This window comes from Anser cygnoides, chromosome 3, assembly GCF_040182565.1.
Source record: "Anser cygnoides isolate HZ-2024a breed goose chromosome 3, Taihu_goose_T2T_genome, whole genome shotgun sequence".
Taxonomy (NCBI): domain Eukaryota; kingdom Metazoa; phylum Chordata; class Aves; order Anseriformes; family Anatidae; genus Anser; species Anser cygnoides.
In genome coordinates, this window is record NC_089875.1 from 63,715,592 (window position 1) to 63,737,038 (window position 21,447).

At 35.9% G+C, this 21,447-nt stretch overlaps 1 protein-coding gene across 11 annotated transcripts in view; it reads right to left on the reverse strand.

Annotated features, from left to right (window-relative positions):
- L3MBTL3 (L3MBTL histone methyl-lysine binding protein 3) overlaps positions 1 to 21,447 on the reverse strand; it is an 87,497-nt gene that overhangs the window by 12,514 nt on the left and 53,536 nt on the right. For 10 of the 11 annotated variants that reach the window (XM_048048097.2, XM_048048096.2, XM_048048095.2 and 7 more), the window contains 6 exons: positions 21,016 to 21,101; positions 18,549 to 18,659; positions 16,934 to 17,048; positions 11,765 to 11,867; positions 3,898 to 4,044; positions 2,124 to 2,294 (listed from right to left, as the gene is read on the reverse strand). In XM_048048097.2, coding sequence (XP_047904054.2) covers positions 2,124 to 2,294; positions 3,898 to 4,044; positions 11,765 to 11,867; positions 16,934 to 17,048; positions 18,549 to 18,659; positions 21,016 to 21,101 — 733 coding nt within the window. The remainder of the gene's footprint in view (positions 1 to 2,123; positions 2,295 to 3,897; positions 4,045 to 11,764; positions 11,868 to 16,933; positions 17,049 to 18,548; positions 18,660 to 21,015; positions 21,102 to 21,447) is intronic. The other variant, XM_048048093.2, reaches the window with a different exon arrangement.

Sequence of the window (21,447 nt, forward strand, 5' to 3'; positions counted from 1 at the left end):
AAATTAAATCTTTTTATGAGGTAGTAGCATCTGATTCCCCAGCCTTAGAGCTCATCTTCCTTAACTATAAATACTTCCAGAGTAGAATTTCTATTACAATGAAATTCAATTTCAACTTAAAATTGAATATGCTGTAGGCATACCATTTCTATCCTGAATTTTCAGGAACATTCCAGAGGACATACTCTGGTTTTCACACACTTAATTTTGCAAACAAAAAAATTCTGGTATAAATAATCATTTGTACACATAAATACCTCTTATTAGTGGGAAAAAAATGCAAAGAAAAAAAAAAAGGAAAGCAAAGGAGGCAAAAAAAAAAAAAAAAGGAAAACAAAGGAAGAAAACCAAAGGAAAGCAAAGGAGGAGATAGAATTGGAAATTAGCTGAGTACTACTTAGGTTAGCCACAAAATAAATCTCATGGTTGGTTGTGTATGTGGTTGGTTCCTCAACCAAGTACTTCTACGAAACAAAATATTGCCTAAAACATGAAGACGTACACAACTGTACTGAAGTCAAGCAAAATTAAATCTATACAACAAGCTCTGCAGCTGAAGAGCACAAAAGTATGCATATCTATGTCTTCAATTATACATGTGCACTTTGAATACACATCTAAAAAGATCCACTGGATATTGCAATAACCAGATGCTCAATATTTAATAACTCTAGTAGTTCATACATACCTAATTTTCTGAAGATCATTTTTCATACCTTTTTAAAAGGAAGTTTATTCAATTGAAAGTCCTCTCTGACTATGCTGACTACATAAAGAATGTGGAAAGCTGGATGACAAAATGCAGATAGTCATCAGTGTATTCAAACAGTTAAACAACTTGCAAAGCCTCTGGGCAGTTCAAAGTTCACAGAAGGCTGTTATTCTCTGAATGAAAATGACTCAATGCAGTGAACAGATAGCACACATATCTGTTATTTTAGGGCTTCATAAAAATAACACCCTCTAAAAAAATGAAAGACTAAATAAAGTGTTCTTCAATTAATTTTAAGAGATATTATGTGAAGCCAATGTTTATTTACAGAAAAAGGTGAATTTACTATAAATATGATTGAAATGATGAACAAGAACTGTTATTTAACACAGCTCATTTCAGAACTACATATGGGAATATCATTCTGTCTTTTTTGCTATTTAAATTCACTGGAGTATGACTAATGAATTATATTTATTTGTGATATGGATATATCAAAACTGCTTGTTGATCCTAATAGGTCTTTTTCAATATAGGTTTAATAATAATAGTATCGTGGTTGAAATAATGTGACAGAATGTTCTAAAGAAAAGTTGACAGAATTTAAAATATATAAAAAGCTGCACGTTCAAAAAAAAGTTTAATTTTACACTTACTACAGGACTTTTTGGCATAAAGGTGAGTGCATACTAGTTCAAGAAAGAAAAAAAGCTTATACAGGAGTTTCAAGGCATTTAATTGTGTCTTAATAAGACACTGAAGTTTCGATCACCAGCTTTACCGTGAGGCATTCACCATATAAAACTAACTCTCTAAAGTCTCTGAAGACACTATTATTATAAACATTTACAGTTCATATATGATGAACAAAAGATAGTGTCGTTAATGTAAATATATAACAAATGATAATTTTGTTCCAGGGTGTCTTACTTCTATTTCTTTAAGAAAATAGCCAATAAATAATGCACCAATACTGTTACTAATGAAAAACGTAGGGAACCCAATTGCCTCACATATCCCCATGAAAACACAGAAGTGTATGATCTCTTTAGTTTCAAAGATAGCCTTCATATACCATAAATATTATTTTCTAATGTACTATCGCATGTCATTCTTTGTCAAAAACACATTCTGAAAACTGAGAGCTAAAGAATTACTTCCAGTAATTCTTCTGTCTTGTAGTATTTTCCTATCCTTTCTGATATGCATTACTTACTTAAATACACTGTGACACTCCATTCCTCCCTCTTTCTAATAGAAAGACTTACTTTATTCTAAGAAGAAAAACTTTCTTCTTCCTCCCCCTCCTTCCAAGAGTTCCATGGGTAAAATGCACTGCATTGTGTAGTAAGCTGCATTTTAAATTGACAGTCTCCAAACAACCCTCACTTTGGAAGGAACTTATAGTTACCTAGGTGGCTTCTTTTCTTTCACGTCACATAACAGGGGCAGCTTCTTGCAAGGAAATGTACTTTCTCCATCTTCCTGCTTAGTAGTTTCTGATACAGTTTTCCCAGATGATCGATTATGAACTGAAGATTTTGCACCTATGTGACCAGGGCTGGGACATTTCCTGTCACTGCTGAGAACAAATTATCAAAATGTTTAAAACTGAGAGAGTTATTCATTTTATTTTCTTTATGGATAAAGAATCAGTGTAATTGAAGAAATCTAAGTGCTTTTTTTTTTTGGTTGGTTTGTTTTTGTTTTTAAGAAACACATGAATTTCTCAGTTGACAACAAATTAAAATCGCATACCTGGGACTTTCAAAAAATCACAATACCCTCTTTCTCATGAAGTCAGAGATAAAGCTTACAGACAATTCAACAGGAATAGAACTTGCCTAATGTTATTTTTGTTAATAAACTCCTCACTTCAAATTCTTGTAACACAAAAAAACTTTCAAATATATTTTCCTGCAACCCCAGTTCTCACAATATACAGCTATGCATTTAAGACCCTATAAAACATTATTCAATCTGTCAAGTGGGACAGTTGAAGAAGTAGCACTTAATACTGTCCCTATCACAGAGAACACTGGTGAAACTTTTACTGCCTTCACTGGGACCTTATTTAGGCTAGCTGTCAGAGGGCAATTAGGTCACTTCAGATTTCTACAATCCTACACTTTCAAGAACAATTGAACCAGACGGTGCTCTGTGACAGCTCAATATTTTGTTTTTAAAGCATGAAGCTGAAACTGTTTCTGAGAATCTCATTTGAAACATCATCTATTGAAAATACATGGTAATTACAGAGAAAACTTGGAAGAAATCCTCACTGTACCCATTGACATTTTCATTAACGTGCCCTTGTAACACTAAACACTAAACACTTGAAACACTAAACACAAACAACGTGCCCCTTGTAAAAGGAATGAAAAGCTTCTCTTTTCCTTCTTAAATTCTCTATGTATCTCTCTAACACAAAACAAGCACAGGAATCAGTGTCCACAATTTGTGATGGAAAATCATCATTTGAAGAGGCTCTTGGTATCACATCCATTTGTCTTTTCACAGTATTCCTGCAAGAAGCTTCAGCTACAGAGTTACCGTTCTTGCAGAACTCACTCCCAGTAATTCAATTCTCCACTCCCACAATAATGACAGAATTTATAGTGGCTATTCAAAGAGCAACATTAATTTACAGTCACATCCATAAGGCCACCCCAGCAAACAACAGAAACACAAATAAGAAGCTGTGGATGCCCCTTTCCTGGAAGTGTTCAAGGCCAGGCTGGATGGAGCTTTGGGCAACCTGGTCTGGTGGGAGGTGTCCCTGCCCATGGCAGGGGGTTGGAAATGGATGGTCTTTAAGGTCCCTTCCAGTCCAAACCATTCTATGGTTCTATGATTCTATGAAATAAATCATGTTCTTCAGCGAAACCAACAGGCAAACAATCCATTTATTTCCAATTAATCACCTAGTAGCCTACACCGCTAGACTGAACTTGAAACTGAACTCTTGTTAAATCACACACAGTAAAATCAGTATCATTCTTTGACAGTTCAGTGACCTTTTCAATAAGCACTGATGAAACCATTCCTTCCCTGTAAATGAAAATGCAGAAAAATAGACAAGCCTTCCTGAAACTATTCTGCCATTACACAACTACAGATTATGCTGCAGAACATTGAAATAAAGCATTGCAGTTAGTCAGAGGCATGGTTCTGATCATAATTACTTGATTACAGGAGAGGGGGATCTTTCCCTTGCTTCCACTCTTCTGTTTCTTGGGGCAGGATTGGCTGCAGGCATCTCCCCACTCAGCCGATCAGGTAAGAGGCTTTCTTTGTTCAAGTTCATCTCGGAGTATGGGCAGCTGACTGCACTAGAAGTAGAAGAAACGTCCCCTTATTTCCAGTCACTTTACAGACTTCACTCAGTTCAAATGAAATGACCTCAGAGACCAATTTTCTAGAAGTACATGGAATCAATTCGCATAGAAAAGATTAGAAAAAATGCAACAAGTAGTCAGGCTTTAAAATGTTAATAAATACACTGATTGAAAACTTCAACCTGAATGCTTTTCATATTTCACTTCCACAGCAACTTATGTAACACAAATTAGATTAATTTATATTACAGCGTACATTCTTGCAAACTGATTGATGAATGTTTAGTCTGCTCTCTCATTCCTCTAATGGTATTTTATATATAATATACAGGATGCCTTTGACTACCTCCATCTCACTCCCAATAACACGATTTTATTCCTGTGGTTATTTTTTCCTGCAAAGGAGGATATTTTTATTATGCAGTGTCTACAAAGAGACTGCATTGCAAGGGCACAGTGTGAGGTATGGCACACTTCCTCACTGCAGCAAATGCCCCATCTTTGCAACGGAGACTTTTACTCCACTAGAAGTGTACTTCTCACACACCTTCCTGTCATTCAGAGCTCCCCATTTCACTGCACTCCTGTTAGTGAGATAATCTGACACAGTGCTTTGATAATGACTTGTAAATATTACTCTAACAAGTGTGAAAGTCATACCTCCCAACATCAGAAAACACATGTGTGTATTTGCACAAGGTGTAGGAAAGGGAACAACAGCAACACAGAACACACTGGACTGAACTCAGATTTTGTCTTTGATGTATATGTAAATGTATATTATGTATTTGGGATATTATACTTGTGAGTATGTTGACTGACTAACCAGCTGAACATTGCATTGTGTTCTTCCAAAGATGATATAGCAAATTCTGAAAGATATATATGCCATGACAGTGAACAACAAAATACTGAGTTTGCAAACCCCTATTTAAGATAAACATGCTTTATTTGGGGTTAATGAGCTACTACACTAACTATAATCGAAAATGATGCTTTCCTACTCATCTGTATTATTACAAGGAATTCTATAATGTTAAAATGTTAAAAAAAAAATAAAAAAAAGTCTAAGGATTTTACTTGTTTTCTTTCAAGAATACAATTACCTGTCTTTCCATAAACAACTGCAATGTTTTATTTGTTTCACTGGTTTCCAAACAGAACTGATATAAACAAGTCTACCTTGCCAGCAATATGCCTTGCCACCTCCAAATTACAAAAAATAAACAGAAAAACAACAGCTTTAATTATCATGTTCATTCTACAAAGCACAGCATAAAACAACAGGCCTTTTATTCAAAATATGCTGTACATCCTCCTTCTCCTTTACCCATGAAGCCTTGGATTCACAGTGAGCATGAATCAACTCTTATCATGAGGTTTGTCCAATATTAGCAATCTAATTTTGGACTTACCAACATAAACAAAAAGTTGGTGGCAATTTACATTTCTCTCAGCACTAGCAGAAAAGGAGAAAATTTCTTAAGGTTACACAGGCCAAGTCAGTCAGTCCTTTCTGGGGTTATCAAAACAAGAGTGAAACAGAAAGTCTGATTTTTTTTTTCAGATGGTTCATTTGAACAAGGCAATATCAACATTTTAAAAATCCTTGTATAGCTGTTCTGAACTTGAATTATGGAGGAAAAACATGTCAGCAGAATGTGATTTCTGCTTTTCTAATCAAGATCAGATCCCCACGTAATGCCATTCTAAGCAGATGGCGGTCTACCAACAGCTTGCACCGTGTTTATAAGGGACACCCATCCATCCCCAGGTGATATAATGAAACACACCCAAGTGCCTTCTTCAAAGGAACTGGGTGATAGGCCCAGCACTTCCTCTGAGATAAAGGCACTGAAGTGTTTTGGCATGAAAACTTTCACACCAGAAGTTTATACAGCAGAATGAGCTGTAGCCAAATGGGTGGCTGGACTCTAAAACACTCCCCTTGAAAGAGGGTATTTTTTGTTTATGAATTTGTTTTCAAGCCTTTGAGCAGCATATATAAAGAAAAAAATTAACTTAGAGCATTTGACTTCTATTTCTAATTTCTCTTAAACAGAATTTAGCATTTCACTTTAGATTTGCTTATATACTTCTACTTACTTTTATTTTTGTACCTTCTATTTTTTTTTAAATCTGTTTCAGGACTAGCATCTGCCAGATGTCTTAAAAGAACTAAAAGCCAGGAACTGAAGCATGGGGAAGAAAAGAGGAAGACTAGGGAAGTGGGGAATTTGTTTTATATTCTTAATCCTTTATATTGCTGCATATATCACAACGACATCCTTTTTCCCTTTCAAATGAAGTACAAGCTGAAATATACAGGCTCCTGTTTAGAAAACAGTTTAAGGAGCCAATGCCAATGGGATTTAAGTACTGGCTGTGACAACTCATACCACTGTGATAAAATATAGTTATGTGAAACTCAGCAATATAATGGTCCATCTCAGTTCTGCTACCGCAGCAAGGTAAAGCATGTAATCTTCTTTTGACTTCCTGTGCTCACAGGGATGTTTTAAGGCTTAGCATTTTTAAGCAGTTAGAGGGTGTTCCAAGGAAACACTAAACACAAACAAATTGGTATTTAACTTCAGGTATGTATTATTAAACAAGCCTTACATCACAATGAAATCTGACACTACAACTTCATCTCCAGCAGATCTTCTGTTTGCCAACATCATTAATATGTTTTAAAATAAAAAGTAAGCAGAAGACTCAAAATTTAGTTCTTCATTGGAATTTGCTTGTTTTGTTGTGCTTTTTCTTTTTAGTAGTTTCCACAAAAGCAGGTGCTGAATGACAATTTCAGTCAACAAAATGTATAATATTATATATATGAAGTTTTAGAGCACTAAATTCAGATGAGTTTTTCTTTGCAATTAATCCTTCCAGTTGCTGTAACATGTTAAAAAAAACTCCATGACATTCCTTTGATGTTTCTGTTACTTGAGGCAACAAAAAGAACCCTCATGATTTCCACTGTCAGTTTTGTTTCAGCAAAACACAGCATGAATGAACCTGTGTAATGAATTAGGTGGCTTTAGATCAATCAGTATATCCTCCTGAATCTCAATGCCTCCAGCTTTCAGTTCAACATAACTTGTATGCTACAAAGACTAAAAAATTAGTCTTGTTACTCATGCATAATAGAAGTATTTGATTTATACATGACTAAGTTTTAGAGACAACTCATCTCAAGAGCTCAAAAGTCTTGATCATTACGTTATTATAAAAATAAATTAGGATTTTTAAGTCTTCTCTCAACTTAAACATGGATTTCCGCTCCATCTTTTGCTTTGCCCTAACACACTATTTGTCCCTTTCCAGAACTGTCCAGTGGATCAAATGTGTAGAAGTAGGATATCCTATTTGTGGTTATTCTGCAACTGCTCTTCAATCACTCGCAGGATATATCTCTATGTATAGCTTAACATATATCTTGCTTTTCAAAAGTTCAAGGGTAGTAGGATAAAACAGGGCCACTAATGGGGTGCTTGAAACGTAATTTTCTCCAGGTATCTGGAGATGCTCCAGTCTTCAAGACAGCAGTATGTAAAGTTTCTGAAACACAGAACACAGTCTCAGCTACATATAATATTGCAAGGGAACTTAGGCCACCATTCTCCCTTATCCTAAAGAAGAAGAGTAAGGTGTTACTCTGGCAAAGGAAAGTTAATACTGAATTATTTTTTTAATTATATATATTGCTAGCCTTTATGACTACTTGGAAGATTTGGCAAACCTAGGTGAAACCAGAGACAGCTGTCCTGGTTTATCTGTACTGGTTGCAAATGTCACCAGTTGCAGTCCATGATGCAACTTCTAGGTGCCGGTTATTGCCAAGCACTGTCAAGGGATGAGGTTGTACGGCAGCTCCAGGAAAATTCACCTGGATTTGACTGAACTATCTTCCTTGATGGGTCAAACAAGTAGATTGGACTAACTGATGGGTTAGACTTTTTCTACAGGCTACACTCAGATGACTGCATCTGCTGGTGGCGATATGCGATCAGTAAGACATCTTCAGTAATAATGTGATGACAAATACCTGGGGGATGTATTCTGTAGCCTCAATGCAAACTCAGTACTCTACTTGGTACTCCAGGACAGATTTGTACAATGCATGCTTTGCAAAGCAGAACAATCCTGAGAAGTACCATTTACTGTTTGACCTGTTGACTGCCCAAAAAGCACAGAAAGCAACAGAGCAAACTGTGTTCTTACTTTTCACCTGTAGAACTTCTGAGTTAAGTATAGCTAGCATTTTTATGAAATAGCTGTAAAATTATCCCTGAATATTGTCTCTTTTAATTAAGCAACGTCTTTATTTTGTGAGAATTATTTTTTGTGTGTGTTTTTTTTTTCTTTTATTTTCTGGATTTTAACTAAATGATGTCTTTACTTCAGTTGACTTTATGAAAACATTTTTAACTATTCTGCAGAAAATGATACGTGTTCTCTATCACAATTTACAACATATGTTTATCATTGATGCATTCTTTTTTAGAAAAAGTTCCTTTAACAGTATAAATCTGAGTCTACAATAGTTTATAATCTATTTGGCTTGGGATAATAACCTTAACATGAAAGACAATGAAACCAGAGACTGGCATCAGTATCAGATGAGACTTATTTCAGCAGATGCTAAACAAATAGATGGAACATCCTGCTGAGCTGAGGCTTCCAGTGCTTCTGCACCACGGTTTTCTGAGAACATAGCCTCTATCACAGCACATTCAGTTCACTTCCACATAATGGATGTGAAGGTTCTGATAAAATGCTCTCCAAGCTTACATTTTGGTCCCTAAACATTTCAGTATATTGTTTATCTCTTGCCATATTTATTTGATGGTTGGAGCAGGCTTCTAGTTCATACAAGAAGTACAGAGTCACTAGTATGAAAGTGGTACCATGCAAATTTTAGCTTGTGTTCTTTAACAATGTTTATGCCATTAGTTATGAATTACAAATCTATATTTTTCCCCATTCTAACTGCTTGAAAACCATGACAATTAAGAACTGCTGGCTAAAGAAGATTTGATCTTTAGTCATGGAGAATTGACCCAAAACACTAATGTCCTGTTTACAACTGAGTGTTCTTCATTGCAGCTTGGACTTGAAAATTATTGCATGCATTAAACATCAGAAAGCATACAATTCACAATCTATCATAAATATGCAGGTAATCTGCATGATGCTACCAACTTACACACCAGTCTCAGTTTCAAGGACCCAGCACAAAATCCTAGATCAAATGGTGATAGATAGCAAGTACTTATTAACATTGACTTTTCCAAAAAGTAAATGCTTTAGCCCCACTACATAATTAATTACCAAGCCTTTCATCTGGTTCCTAAGAAACAAGCTCTCAAAATGCTTTCAGAACTATTTAGCATTTTAAATTATCATCTTTTCTGCACACAGACATTTATGCTGTAGATAGATGTTGCACCTCATAACGAAAAAAAAAAAGAGATAAGCATGGTTAAATACATTTCAAGGCTGCCAAGATAAAAGAGCCAAGGGACTGCAACCTGATGTGGATAATTACACCAATTTCAAAATGTCTTTGTTAATTCAGGAAAAAAGTAATGGTACCATTGTAGATTTTGGGGGGTGACCTGGACCCTCAAATCTAGACTCCAGATAAACAACAAATTAATGTTTTTCATCAGAAATGTTCAAGGAAAAAAAAAAACTAATAAAGTTACAGAAAAGGTATTTATAGTGCTAATTTATTTTCTATTTAGCAGCAAATTTCTCTGTCTTATGATCAAAAAAATACCTTACATTATATTTTTATCCCTTAGAACTATCAGTTAACATGTAAATAACAGGATTGCTAAGACTATAGTAAAAATAAAACACAATACATTGCCATGAGTTTATTACTTTTCTCAGTATTCAGTATGAGTAAGTATAATAACTTTAAATAGCATGGAAAAATCTAGTTATAAAAGCAAAGAATACATGAACTAACTAGACATACCTCTTACTCATCCTTTCCCTGTGAAACATTAGAAGTTTTAATGCCAAAGTTTATTTAGAGAGAAGCTCACAAATTAAAAACTTTTCTGACACATTCACCTACAGTTTCTTTTCTTTTCTTTTTCTTTTAAGTTTCAGCCTTGGGCTGACTGGTTATGTTCACATGATTTTAAGTAATTGAGATAGCACATGTTAAGGAAGATAATACCCTGAATTTGAAGTTATTGCTTTACACATCAAATGTATTAATAAATCATACAAGACTCAGTCTACTGGAATATGAAATAAAACAAGTTTCAGTTAAGCAACCAGGAACCTTTTTCAGCAACTCTAAAAAAAGAACAGGTACCTCTTAAGCACCGACTAGATTATTTAAGCCTACTGATTAAGGTCAACAAAGCTTCACAAAAGGGAAGGCAGAAAAAATGAAATAATAATAATAAAAAAAAGAACACGGACAGAAAAAGACAAGGAAAAAGGTGAGAATAATCTGCAAGACAGACATGGTCTGTATCATGACTGAAAGATCAACAACACAGTTCATACTGCAGCCAGTTTTTTACCAGAGCTATCCTAGCCACATCCCTTCCTGTAGATAAAGATTGTTCTGCCTCCTAATACACAAACACAATGCCTCTGCTGTACATAGGAAAGAGCTTCTTACAAGAAAAGATGCCTTTTGCAAATTAAACTTGCATACATGCAGTGGATTTTGCTGGCAGTTATCTTTGTTAGGGATGAGTAATGACTTGAACCAGTGGTGATATGCTATCAAAACCTTGTAACCTAATTCTGGCCAGCAGGACATAATTCTGCCACCAAAAATGCAAAAAAGATTGCAGTGCTCTCTTCTGAATCATGGTAATTTGATAATATTCTTGAAAACCATAAACAGATACATTAGCAAAGAACAATCCTCTAGCCATATGACAGCAGAAAGCACAAAATGACATGACATTAGAGGATCCTATGACTGTATAATGGAAAAAAAATCCAAGAAAATTTTTGGAAACTGATTTGCTAAAAGGTTATAGGATGCTATTTAAGATATTTAATTTCCAACATGTTGTATTAATTGTATTCCATGTACTGAAACATCCAGGATTCATCTCATATTGTAAATGTTTTTAAAATAGTAGCATTTTGACTTAGTAAATATTCCCATTTATTCTGTCCTTGTCTGTCCATGCCCTGATCCATTCTCCCATGCAACTGTGCTCTTTGTGTCAATTCTCCTCCAGGAGAGCCTGGGATGTTCACATTTCTGTATTAAATTTCAGAAGGTGTTCAACAAAAGTATCTTCAGAAAAAACAGGTATAAAAAGCAAGTTGTTCAGCCTGTAATTTGGGAACATCAGTTGGAATTTTTCTTTTCAGTATTTTTCCAATCCAACAAGCAAACCCTCACCCCTGCCAACCGAGCAGAACAAAAACATCCGAGCCATAAAAAAAAAAAAAGCAAAAAAAAAAAAGCTGAATCTATCAATTGTGACAAAAACAATGTTTAACAAATCTTATCTTGGCACACCCTGGTGAAATGAAGTTACAGATTGCTAATGTTTATTTCAGCAGGCTCACCATGGCAACTGAAATCATTGCATATTCAGGTTTACAAAATTTAGTATTTTTTTCCAGCTTGGATCTGTTTTCTTGTGATCAGCAATTAGAAAAAAATGTGTGCACACATTACTAAATTGAATAAAATCAGTTTCACAGCACATACCTATGATGGCCGATATGTCTTGCTCTTTTAATGTGCCCAACTCCTTTACATCCTGCTGTGGGACACCCTCCATGCTCTAACGCTTCCACTAACTCCAAGGGACCTGTATGTCAGGGGAAATTACATACGAAATTACAAAAGTTGTCTAGTTTTTAGAAGTTACATTAAATATGCAGGGATACTAGAGTATCATATTAAACATGAAGAAGAAATAAGTAAACAAAACTTAATGTAGTTAAAAATGCATTTTGCAAAAGCATGATGGAGATTCAAACAATCTATTCCACTGGAGAAATAAAATTACTCCAAGTAAGTTTCTACAGGAGAGCTATATCTGTATAAAGAATGTAATTCTTAAAGGAACTGTAAGACTTCAAATTTATCTCCTATTAACTACCTGGTTGTTTTGCAAGAGCACAGATACTCCGTTGTTCTTGAAGACAGGGAACTGTTCATAATGAGTACTGACCTCCATTTTCAGCTTGAATTTTCCAGTAAGCAAGAGGTGAAAACAAAGGCTGAAAATAATACTAAAAATACTATCACTTGTCACTAGAGAAAAAGAGACTAACACCCTCCTCACTGTAAACTTCTTTCAGGTAGCTATAGAAAGCAATGAGGTCTCCCCTCAAACTCTTCTCCATGCTAAACAACCCCAATTTCCTCAGCCATTCCTCTTAAGTCTTGTTTTCTAGTCCCTTCGCCAGCTTCATTAGTCTCTGCATACACGTGAGCAACTCAACATCCTTCTTGTAGCAAGGGGCCCAAAACTGAACACAGTATTCATGGAATCACAGAATGGTCTGAGTTGGAAGGGACCTTAAAGACCATTTAATTCCAACCTCCCTGCCATGGACAGGGACACCTCCCTCTAGGTCAGGTTGGGATGTGGTCTCACCACTACTGAGTACAGAGGGACCATCACTTCCCTAGTATTGAGGGCCAGGCTATTTCTGATGCAGGCCAGGATGGGATTGGCCTTCTCAGCCACCCAGGCACACTATTGGCTTGTGTTCAACTGTCTGTCAACCAGAGTCCCCAGGTCCTTTTCTTCTGGGCAACTTCCCAGCTACTTTCCCCAGGCCTATACCACTGCATGGAGTTGTTATGACCCACAGTCAGGACCTGTCACTTAGGCTTGTTGAATGTCATGTAACTGGATTCAGCCCATTGATCCAGCCTATCCAGACCCCTCTGCAGAGCACCTACTCTCAAGCAGATCCACAATCCCACCTAACTTGGTGTTGTCTACAGACTTACTGAGAGTGGACTCAATCCCCTCATCCAAAGCACTGATAAAAATGTTAAATAAAATTGGCCCCAATACTGAGCCCTGGGGAACATCACTGGTGTCCAGCGTCCAAGTGGCTTGAACTCCATTCACTATGACTCTTTGAGCTTGGCTATTCTGCCAGTTCTTCACCCAGTGACCTGTACACCCGTCCAAACCTTTAGCAGCCAGTTTCTGCAGGAGAATACTGTGAGATGGTGTCAAATGCTTTACTAAAGTACAGGTAAACAGCATCTACTAAACCCTTCCCTCATCTACTAAGCAGGTCATCTTGTCATAGCAGACCAGGTTAGTAAGGCAGGACCTGCCCTTCATAAACCCATGCTGGCTGCTTCTGATCACTTGATTGTTCCATACGTGCCATGTGATGGCACTCAGGATGATCTGCTTCATAACTTTCCGTATCTCCAGGGTCAAACTGACAGGCCTGTAATTGCCTGGATCCTCCTTCCTGTCCTTCTTGTATACTGTATATTCACTAACCTCCAGACAATTGGAACCTCCAGTTAGCCAGAACTGCTGGTAAATTATTGAAAATGGCTTGTTAAGCACTTTGCCAGCTCCTTCGGTACCCTTGGATGAATTCTGTCTGGTCCCATAGACTTATGAACATTCAAAACATGTCCAGAAGTATTTTTAACAAATGCCACCTATGCTAATGTTACAACACTGTAGCTACACCCAAGACCCAAGACTTCTATAGGCTTTAAATGGGTGTAATAGAATGTTATATTTTCTACATTTATTCAAAATTGATGCCTATAACATACCAAGTTAGTGGACTCAGAGGAAGAGTTAACCTGCTATAATGGCTGTTGTGAAGGACAGTCCTGCCTCACAGTCCCATTACAGATCTCTGAAGGGGTCAACAAGTGTATGGTAATTCAAGATCCTATGGGTTGTGACATACAGTTCCATGAAAACATCGACTCAGTGACCAGTAACAGTTAAGGAGGCAAATAAAATGAAAGGATTTACATTGTGAGTGACTACAGAACAATACAGGATATCACTATTCTACTTTATCTATTGCTTTCTTAAATATTTTCTGCACATTTATCTGGTTGCTGTATCTCAGTATAGCAAAACTGACAATCTTTTTGTCCATGTTGACCTTCTCTCAACCCAGGTATGAAGTAGCCTCCTTACAAGGAATGACTAAGTAAGGTAAGACACTTCCAACCAGAAACAAAGTAGATAAACAGGAAAATTCTGGAAGAACGGGTAGGTTCAGATAACCAAGCTACCACATGTAGCTTGAAGATATGCAGTCTTGTCAATAATGAGACATAATGTGGTATCACATTTATGTGTTGCTTGTTTACTGGCAGACAGACTGACAACTGGATCAGTTGGGATCCTGTAGAAATAAGTGAAATTGGACAAAAAAAAAAAAAGAAAAAAGAAAGAAAAAAGCAGTATCCTTATTTGAAAACTCATCACTTATCGTAGAATTGGAAAATGCATCTGCTGGGTGTTCAAAAAATATTACAGTAACTTCTCCATTCCTATTTGCACATCCAGATACAAAGAATCTGAGCTTCTACAAGGAACTTCTTTAGGACTTGGCTTGTCAAGACAAACTGTCTCCAGATCTTCAGGAAAACTGACCCAGTAACTTGACCACCAAAATATTCCTTCATACAGTCCAGTACTCCTTCATACAATTTTCATAGCAAGACAAAAAAGTTCTTCATATAATTCAGAAGTGCTTAAAATCAGGCAAGATAAAATGTAGTTTAAAGCTGGAAAAAAAGCTTTTTTTTCTTTTTTTTTCTTTTTTTTTCTTTTTCTTAAGGAATCAGTATTATATTAATTTTCCCATTTGCTTGTATCCAATGATAATGCTATGCACTCATTCTATGCACAACATAGAAAAAACATGTCCCAAAATACAGAAAAGCTTACTGGAACAAAATCAAAACATCTAAATATAAAGTACTTTCCTCTGTTCTGTTGAATATCTACACTTGTGTGAACCCTTAAATAATAAACTCAGTTTCTCTTCAATTTTGTAAAGAAAAAAAAAAAGCTGATTTTTTTGGTAAAGAGTCATTGAAGCATAAAAATAATGTAATTAGAAGGCATGTGCTAGAAACAAAATTTCCTTGGAAACAATATTAATATTCTTATGCTATTCTACATTCTATACTATTATCATACAGTAATAACACAAAGCCATACTGTTGAAAGAATATAGTATTCAGTAATCATCCAGGTCTAGTTTGGAAGAATGTATTATTCAGTAATCACCCAATTTTAATAGTATTCCTGCAGTGAACTACTCTTTTTCTATTTAAAGAATGGTTACTTCCCCTTCTGTCATATTGTCCATCTTCCTTTCTCTTACTAACCTAATATCAAAATATCATTTCCTACAATTGCATACTAGAAGAGATGAACAGTGGCTCCTCCTTTGTGACCACCTAAAGGAAACGACATATTCTATGTGAAGGACATCTGCAGTTTTGTTTCTTTTAACACCTCCAACAAAATGAAGTTATGTGTTTTACACTCCCACCTAGGTTAAAACAATTTTTCTTCAATCACAGGTAATAGAAATGTCACAAACTTATTATTTTTTTTTTGCTGTATGATAGAACTTTTATTTATGTGGCCACATACTACTTTTTCCCTCTGGACTCTTCCTTCATTGAGTATACAGGATGCACATCCCAATTTAAGAAGCAGAGACGCAGCATCCTATTTTCCCCTCATTATTCACTTTGTGTTTTGGCACTTACGGCGCTCTATTCAGACTCTGCTTTGAAGGCAGAATGATTAACTTCCTAACAGGCAGTCATCACTGCACCACTGGAGTGCTCAGAAAACTAATGAATATACTCTGATCGCACTCTTGATAGGAAACATTTCTTCTTGACATTTTAGAAATGCTGAACTGAGGTACAGAGATTTTCAGGTAATACATTCACACTTTTTGTGTGTGCCTTATCCCTGTTATTTTGCATTCAACTTTTCAAAGTACTTAGCGTTGTTCAGCATTTCTTATTTTTCAAGCACAGCTCTTTCCAATCTCAGTTACAGCTGTGAACACTCAGCACTTACGCAAACCATACCTCAGAGTCACAAGTCAAGTACCTATAATGTAAGCCCAGAAAAGAGCACTTGGTTAAAAATCATCTGTTCAAAAATTTGTCTAGTGTGTTTTCACTAACTCTATCTAGAAACACAGTGGCACAGGCTGGATTATCTTTACCACCAAAGTGTCTTCTCCCTGTAACCTCCAGTCTCATTAATGACAGACCTCCCACTTCTTCAACAAGCAAAGCGAAATCCACGGAGAGGGCAAGCTGATGAAGACAGTATTATTATTGGTACTATGCTTCTGTTTGATTCATCTTCAGCATGGGCAGCATTTCGTCTCTTTGCTCTGCTGAAGATGAAAAGAAAGGTAGCTGGTTTTGAGGATTTGACACAGCACTTGAAAGGAGCACCTTCTCAGTGCAGTCTGGACTCCTCTGTGCTAAAAGCACACTAAGTTTCAAGAGGACGTAGACAGAAGATTTTAAGAGTAATCCCCTGGCCCTACTGAAGTACCACAGCATTCTCATCACTGGCTTCAAGAGGGTCTGGATTTCACACAACAGATCTTTATTAATGCTTCAGGTTTTGACTCTAGTTCTTATACACACAGACAAACATTGTATTTCGATTATAGTAAGGACCAGTAAAACTATCTATGAAAAAGTGATTAATTAGTGACATTTCAAATTATGTTGATTTTGCACTAAATGTCACATTTACATTACTTTGCATATCCTAGTTTTTACTCTTCCTTGGACAGCACTGGCAGAAAAAACATTAGCATGGTACATAGGCCTTTTAACGTCTCTACATTATAATATGATTTCTCTTACTAAGTGGGGGTTGAAGAGGGTGTCCCGTTTTTGTACACCAGCCTGCAGGATGGATATCAGGGCTATCTACATCAGTCCAATAATCATAAATACTATCCCAGCCATCAAAATGGACCTAAAATTAAAAAAGAGAACAATGCATTTTAGATGAGAAAGATTCTCTATACAATCAGTTTCCCTGAGTAATCTCTAGAAATGCTAACTCTGTTAGACAAGTTAATTTAAGAAAATTATGGGTGTTACAGAGAAGATACATAGATATTAAATTCTGGACTCAGATACACTTTCAGTGAAGTAAAGAGAGAGGTGTCATTTAGTTATTTACCAGGTCTTACATCAGCAGGCTCAAATCCTTAGAGTAAAGCAAGACAAGTTCAGTTCTCACATTAATACTTAAATTAAGCATGAAATTCTGCCTTTTTTTTTCTGTCAATGGCATTTATCCATTTTAAAAATAAATAAATAAATAAACAGCACACAAGTAACAATCTTATTAAAATCAGACCATACAAGATAAGGAGTTGAAGCTGAAGAGAAAACAAAGTGTGTGACATCCCAGAAAATCACCAGTACGTGGTATATATCTTTTTCAGACAAAAGCTAAATGTATTCAGCTCTTAACCTCTGTACTCCTAAGAAATCTGTCATGCATGTGCATATTCATGTACACACACTCATTCTCAAACAGAACTCATTCAACATACACTCTAGAAACAATTAAAAAAAACACTCAAGAAGCTACAAATCCTATCGTATTAATAAACTAGACTTGAGAGGGTTCCCCCCCATTTTTTTTTAATGACCAACTTAATGCTTAGGTAGAAAGTGACTTCTGATTACTCCCTACCACTGACTAATTTAGGTTCAAAATGGAATGTCAGCTGCATTTCCCGCTTGAAATACAGGTATGCCTAATAAACCTGTAGCAACTGCAAACACAAATACCTTTCATCTCCATCTAACTGGATATCTGGCATATGTCAGTCCTAACAGTCAAGGGCTTCACTGAGTAAACTGCTTTTGTACAATAAAACAAAAAATAATTCAAGCATACAACTTCTGGAAAATTGTAGTTTGTTAAAAATACATTATCTGAAATGAATCCAATCTAAAGTCCATAATTACTATAAACTTCAGAATTGTGGAAGTTACTGACAAGGCACAAGAGATCAGGGTTCATTTTTTATATCTCACTTGTATTATCTCTCTCCTCTCTCTGGAATTTTACACAGACAGGTTCAGTTAAACCAGGCCAAATATTTTACCAGTCCTAATACAAATATCATAGCAGCCCTTCAACATTTGATTATTAAATCATCATTTCTCTCAATAAAATAGACAACTATTTTACATTAACTATTCCCAAAACAATTTCCCAACATATTCATTTCTTCTCTCTTATTACCTATGTCAGCAAATGCAACTTAGAGGATAACAGAACAATCTCTTCCAAAGGAGTTATATGCATATTAATCAGTGAAAACAACGAGCAAAAGCTTAGAAGGACACAACTAAATCACTCTTTTGCTTAATTTTACAACTATAGGATTTTGTTTTTTTCTAAGTACTCATCAGAAACTCAAGCAGGATGGTATAGTAAGACAGAGAAACTTACTTTTATTCTATAGTCATCAGTATCTACAATAGTTGCTACTCTGATAAATACTGGATTTCTCTTGTCAACCACTTCAAGTTTCATATTTTTCTGAAAGCCATGAGAAGGTTTCTAGAAAAAAAAAAAATAAGAATTTTGTGAAACAGAAGAAAAAACTCAACACCCTCATACAATTGTATAGTATGTAAAATCCATAGAAAACTTCCTGCATTCACTTTCTCAAATGTGCCCTTCTCCAACAAATCCAAATATAAAATGATAATTCAAACCAATTTTATTAAACTACAAAAGCAAATAACTACTTCAGGATACCAGATTCTCCATTCAAACCTTCCATGCAAGCAACTAGAGCTCTTTATTTTAAACCAGTTTGTTTGTTTTCCTTAAACTCTCCAGAAAAATTATTCCAGAGATTTTGGTCTTTTGCCATCAGTTTCAGTGTAGTATTGCATGAAACGTTACATAACAGCAGAATGTTATAGAATGAAACTTCTTCATAGAATGAAACTTCTATGTAATTGTCTACAGGAAACATATTTTTCTTTTTAGTGTGTTTTTTCTTGTCATGGATCACATGCCCTTTTTCAGTCTCCTAGTGGAAACATAAGTAATCCATAGTATGACAGTAAACATTCACTCAGAACAAACAGGGCCAAATACCCATTTCATAATACTATTTTGTCAAAATAGTTGGCTATGCTAGGAGTATCACATTTTATCTTTCTTATATACAGCTATGAAATCTAAAGCAAAATTTATTTCTGTTTTAAAGGAATATATGTACAAGACATATTAAGGTTTTTATTTTAGATTCCCAGGAAAATAATATCTCTGTCCCCCTAAGACTTTCTATCATGACATTCCAGCAAATCAATGCTTTTTTCATAGCTGAAGCACAGGAACTGTTTTCTCCCATAATACAGTACAAAATATGGTGACTGTCTCAGAAAGACTTCATCCAAATTCCAAGGCAATTACCATTCTATTCCCATTAAATATGTTTTCTTACTTTTATCATAATTTGTATTTATATTAGTACAGAAAGCAGAGAAGGGATTTCCTCTGGCTCTGAAACCAAAAGGCAGAGTACAGCTGATGCCCATACTGTCAAGATCTCCTTCCTCTCCATCCTCAAAGCCAGATGGATAGCCTCATCTGAACTATTTTCTGCGGCTGGTCCTGGAACCATGCTAATCCCCTAAACCATACCCAGTCACTGTCTGTTAGTACAGTTTGTGGATCAGTTTTGAGCCATACCAGCTAGCACTCTCCCAGTTAAATGCTACCAATCCCTGCATGCCTGTGTCATGTCCCTGCTTAGTTTCCCAGTGCAGGCACAGCCAGCTGGATCCTGCTGCATGGAGGAATCTTCGGGCCAGCTAGTGAGGCATTCCCACCCCTGAGCCCTGTGGGGTGGCAATTCCCTGAATGGCAAAGGGAGAAGTTAAAATATGTGTGCTTGGAAAGAAAATTAACAGATTTGCTTTTAGCTTGATGTACTCAAGGTCACAGCCCTCCATTGTTTTGCCAAGGACTATTCCTCTCAGATACAATCAAATACTTCCTTAATTCTTGCTGAGAATGTAGTATTGAGACACATTAATAAGAAGAAAGGATGTGCAGGGACAAACTGCACAAAAAAAATAAATTTTGGTGAGCTAATGACCCCTGGAACTACTGTAAGCACCACTTTTCCTGCTGTCGCTACTTCAGTCCTTAGCAAAGTGTTATTCAGAATTTGTGTCTAATCTGAAAAAAAGCTCAGGGAAACCAACTTCTGAGTGCTCTGAAGCAAGGGGCTAGGGGCTACCAACTACCTGATGCTGGCTCCTATCAGTGATGCCTTCTGCATCCTCACTGAAAATCCCAAGAGCTCACTACTGACAGGGAAGATAGGTGTCACTGAAAGAAACTAACAAATACTAACCTGAAGTAAAAGAACAGACTACACAAAAATCATAGTTAAGCTTGGGAGCTGTATCTGGATGCTGACCATATGCCCCATCCAGAAGCTCACAGAAGAAGAAGTCTAATAAACATAATAAACTGCCCTGTGGTTACTGTGGCAGAGAATGGACTAGATGGTCAACCAGCCTGACCTCCTACAGTCATTTTTATGTTCTCACTGTATTACACCACTTAAAATGTAGGGATATAAATATGTATGTTCAAGATACAATATGATGACTCAGTAGCTAACTCATTATTTCTAATAGCTAGACAGTAATTTCCCATTGCAAATTACAGTTGAATTAGTAGTATTTTGTAGCATTTAATTCCATTTATAACAATTAAAATAATAAACTAATAGTAATTATTAATAATAATTATCTGATTTCAGTGAGCTTGCATAGAAATAAACCTCCTATAATGCAACTAATTAACATAAAAACATCATATATGTATTCTCTTCTTTAATTAACCATATGCACTTAAAAGCATGAGAAAAATTTAAGTATTTTCTCACCACTTTAAAAGCCCTTGCAGGTGCAGGTAATGAACTGGTTTCCTCCAAATACTTCTCCCAAGAAAAATGCTTTGCATGTGGATAGTCTGGCACAAAAGAAACATTAGCAAAATAAAACTTTGCCTTGAAAAAATTAATGCATAATGGACAGAATGCCTAACACTTACTTTTAAAATACTGTTTTGACTTATGTTTCAGATTCATAAAATAAGAAAGGCTATTCCAAACTGTCCCTGATGCATACACCACATACATTTAAAAAACCACCATCTTCTCCTATACAGTACTGAGTAGCTAGCAGAAAGAACAATCACAATTGCTTTGGATTTGAGAATATAAGTAACGTGGACTGATAAAATCTGGCCACCTTATTCAAGAAACTTATTCAAGTATTATAACCCTAATCCTGTATTTTAAAATAATAATTTAGTG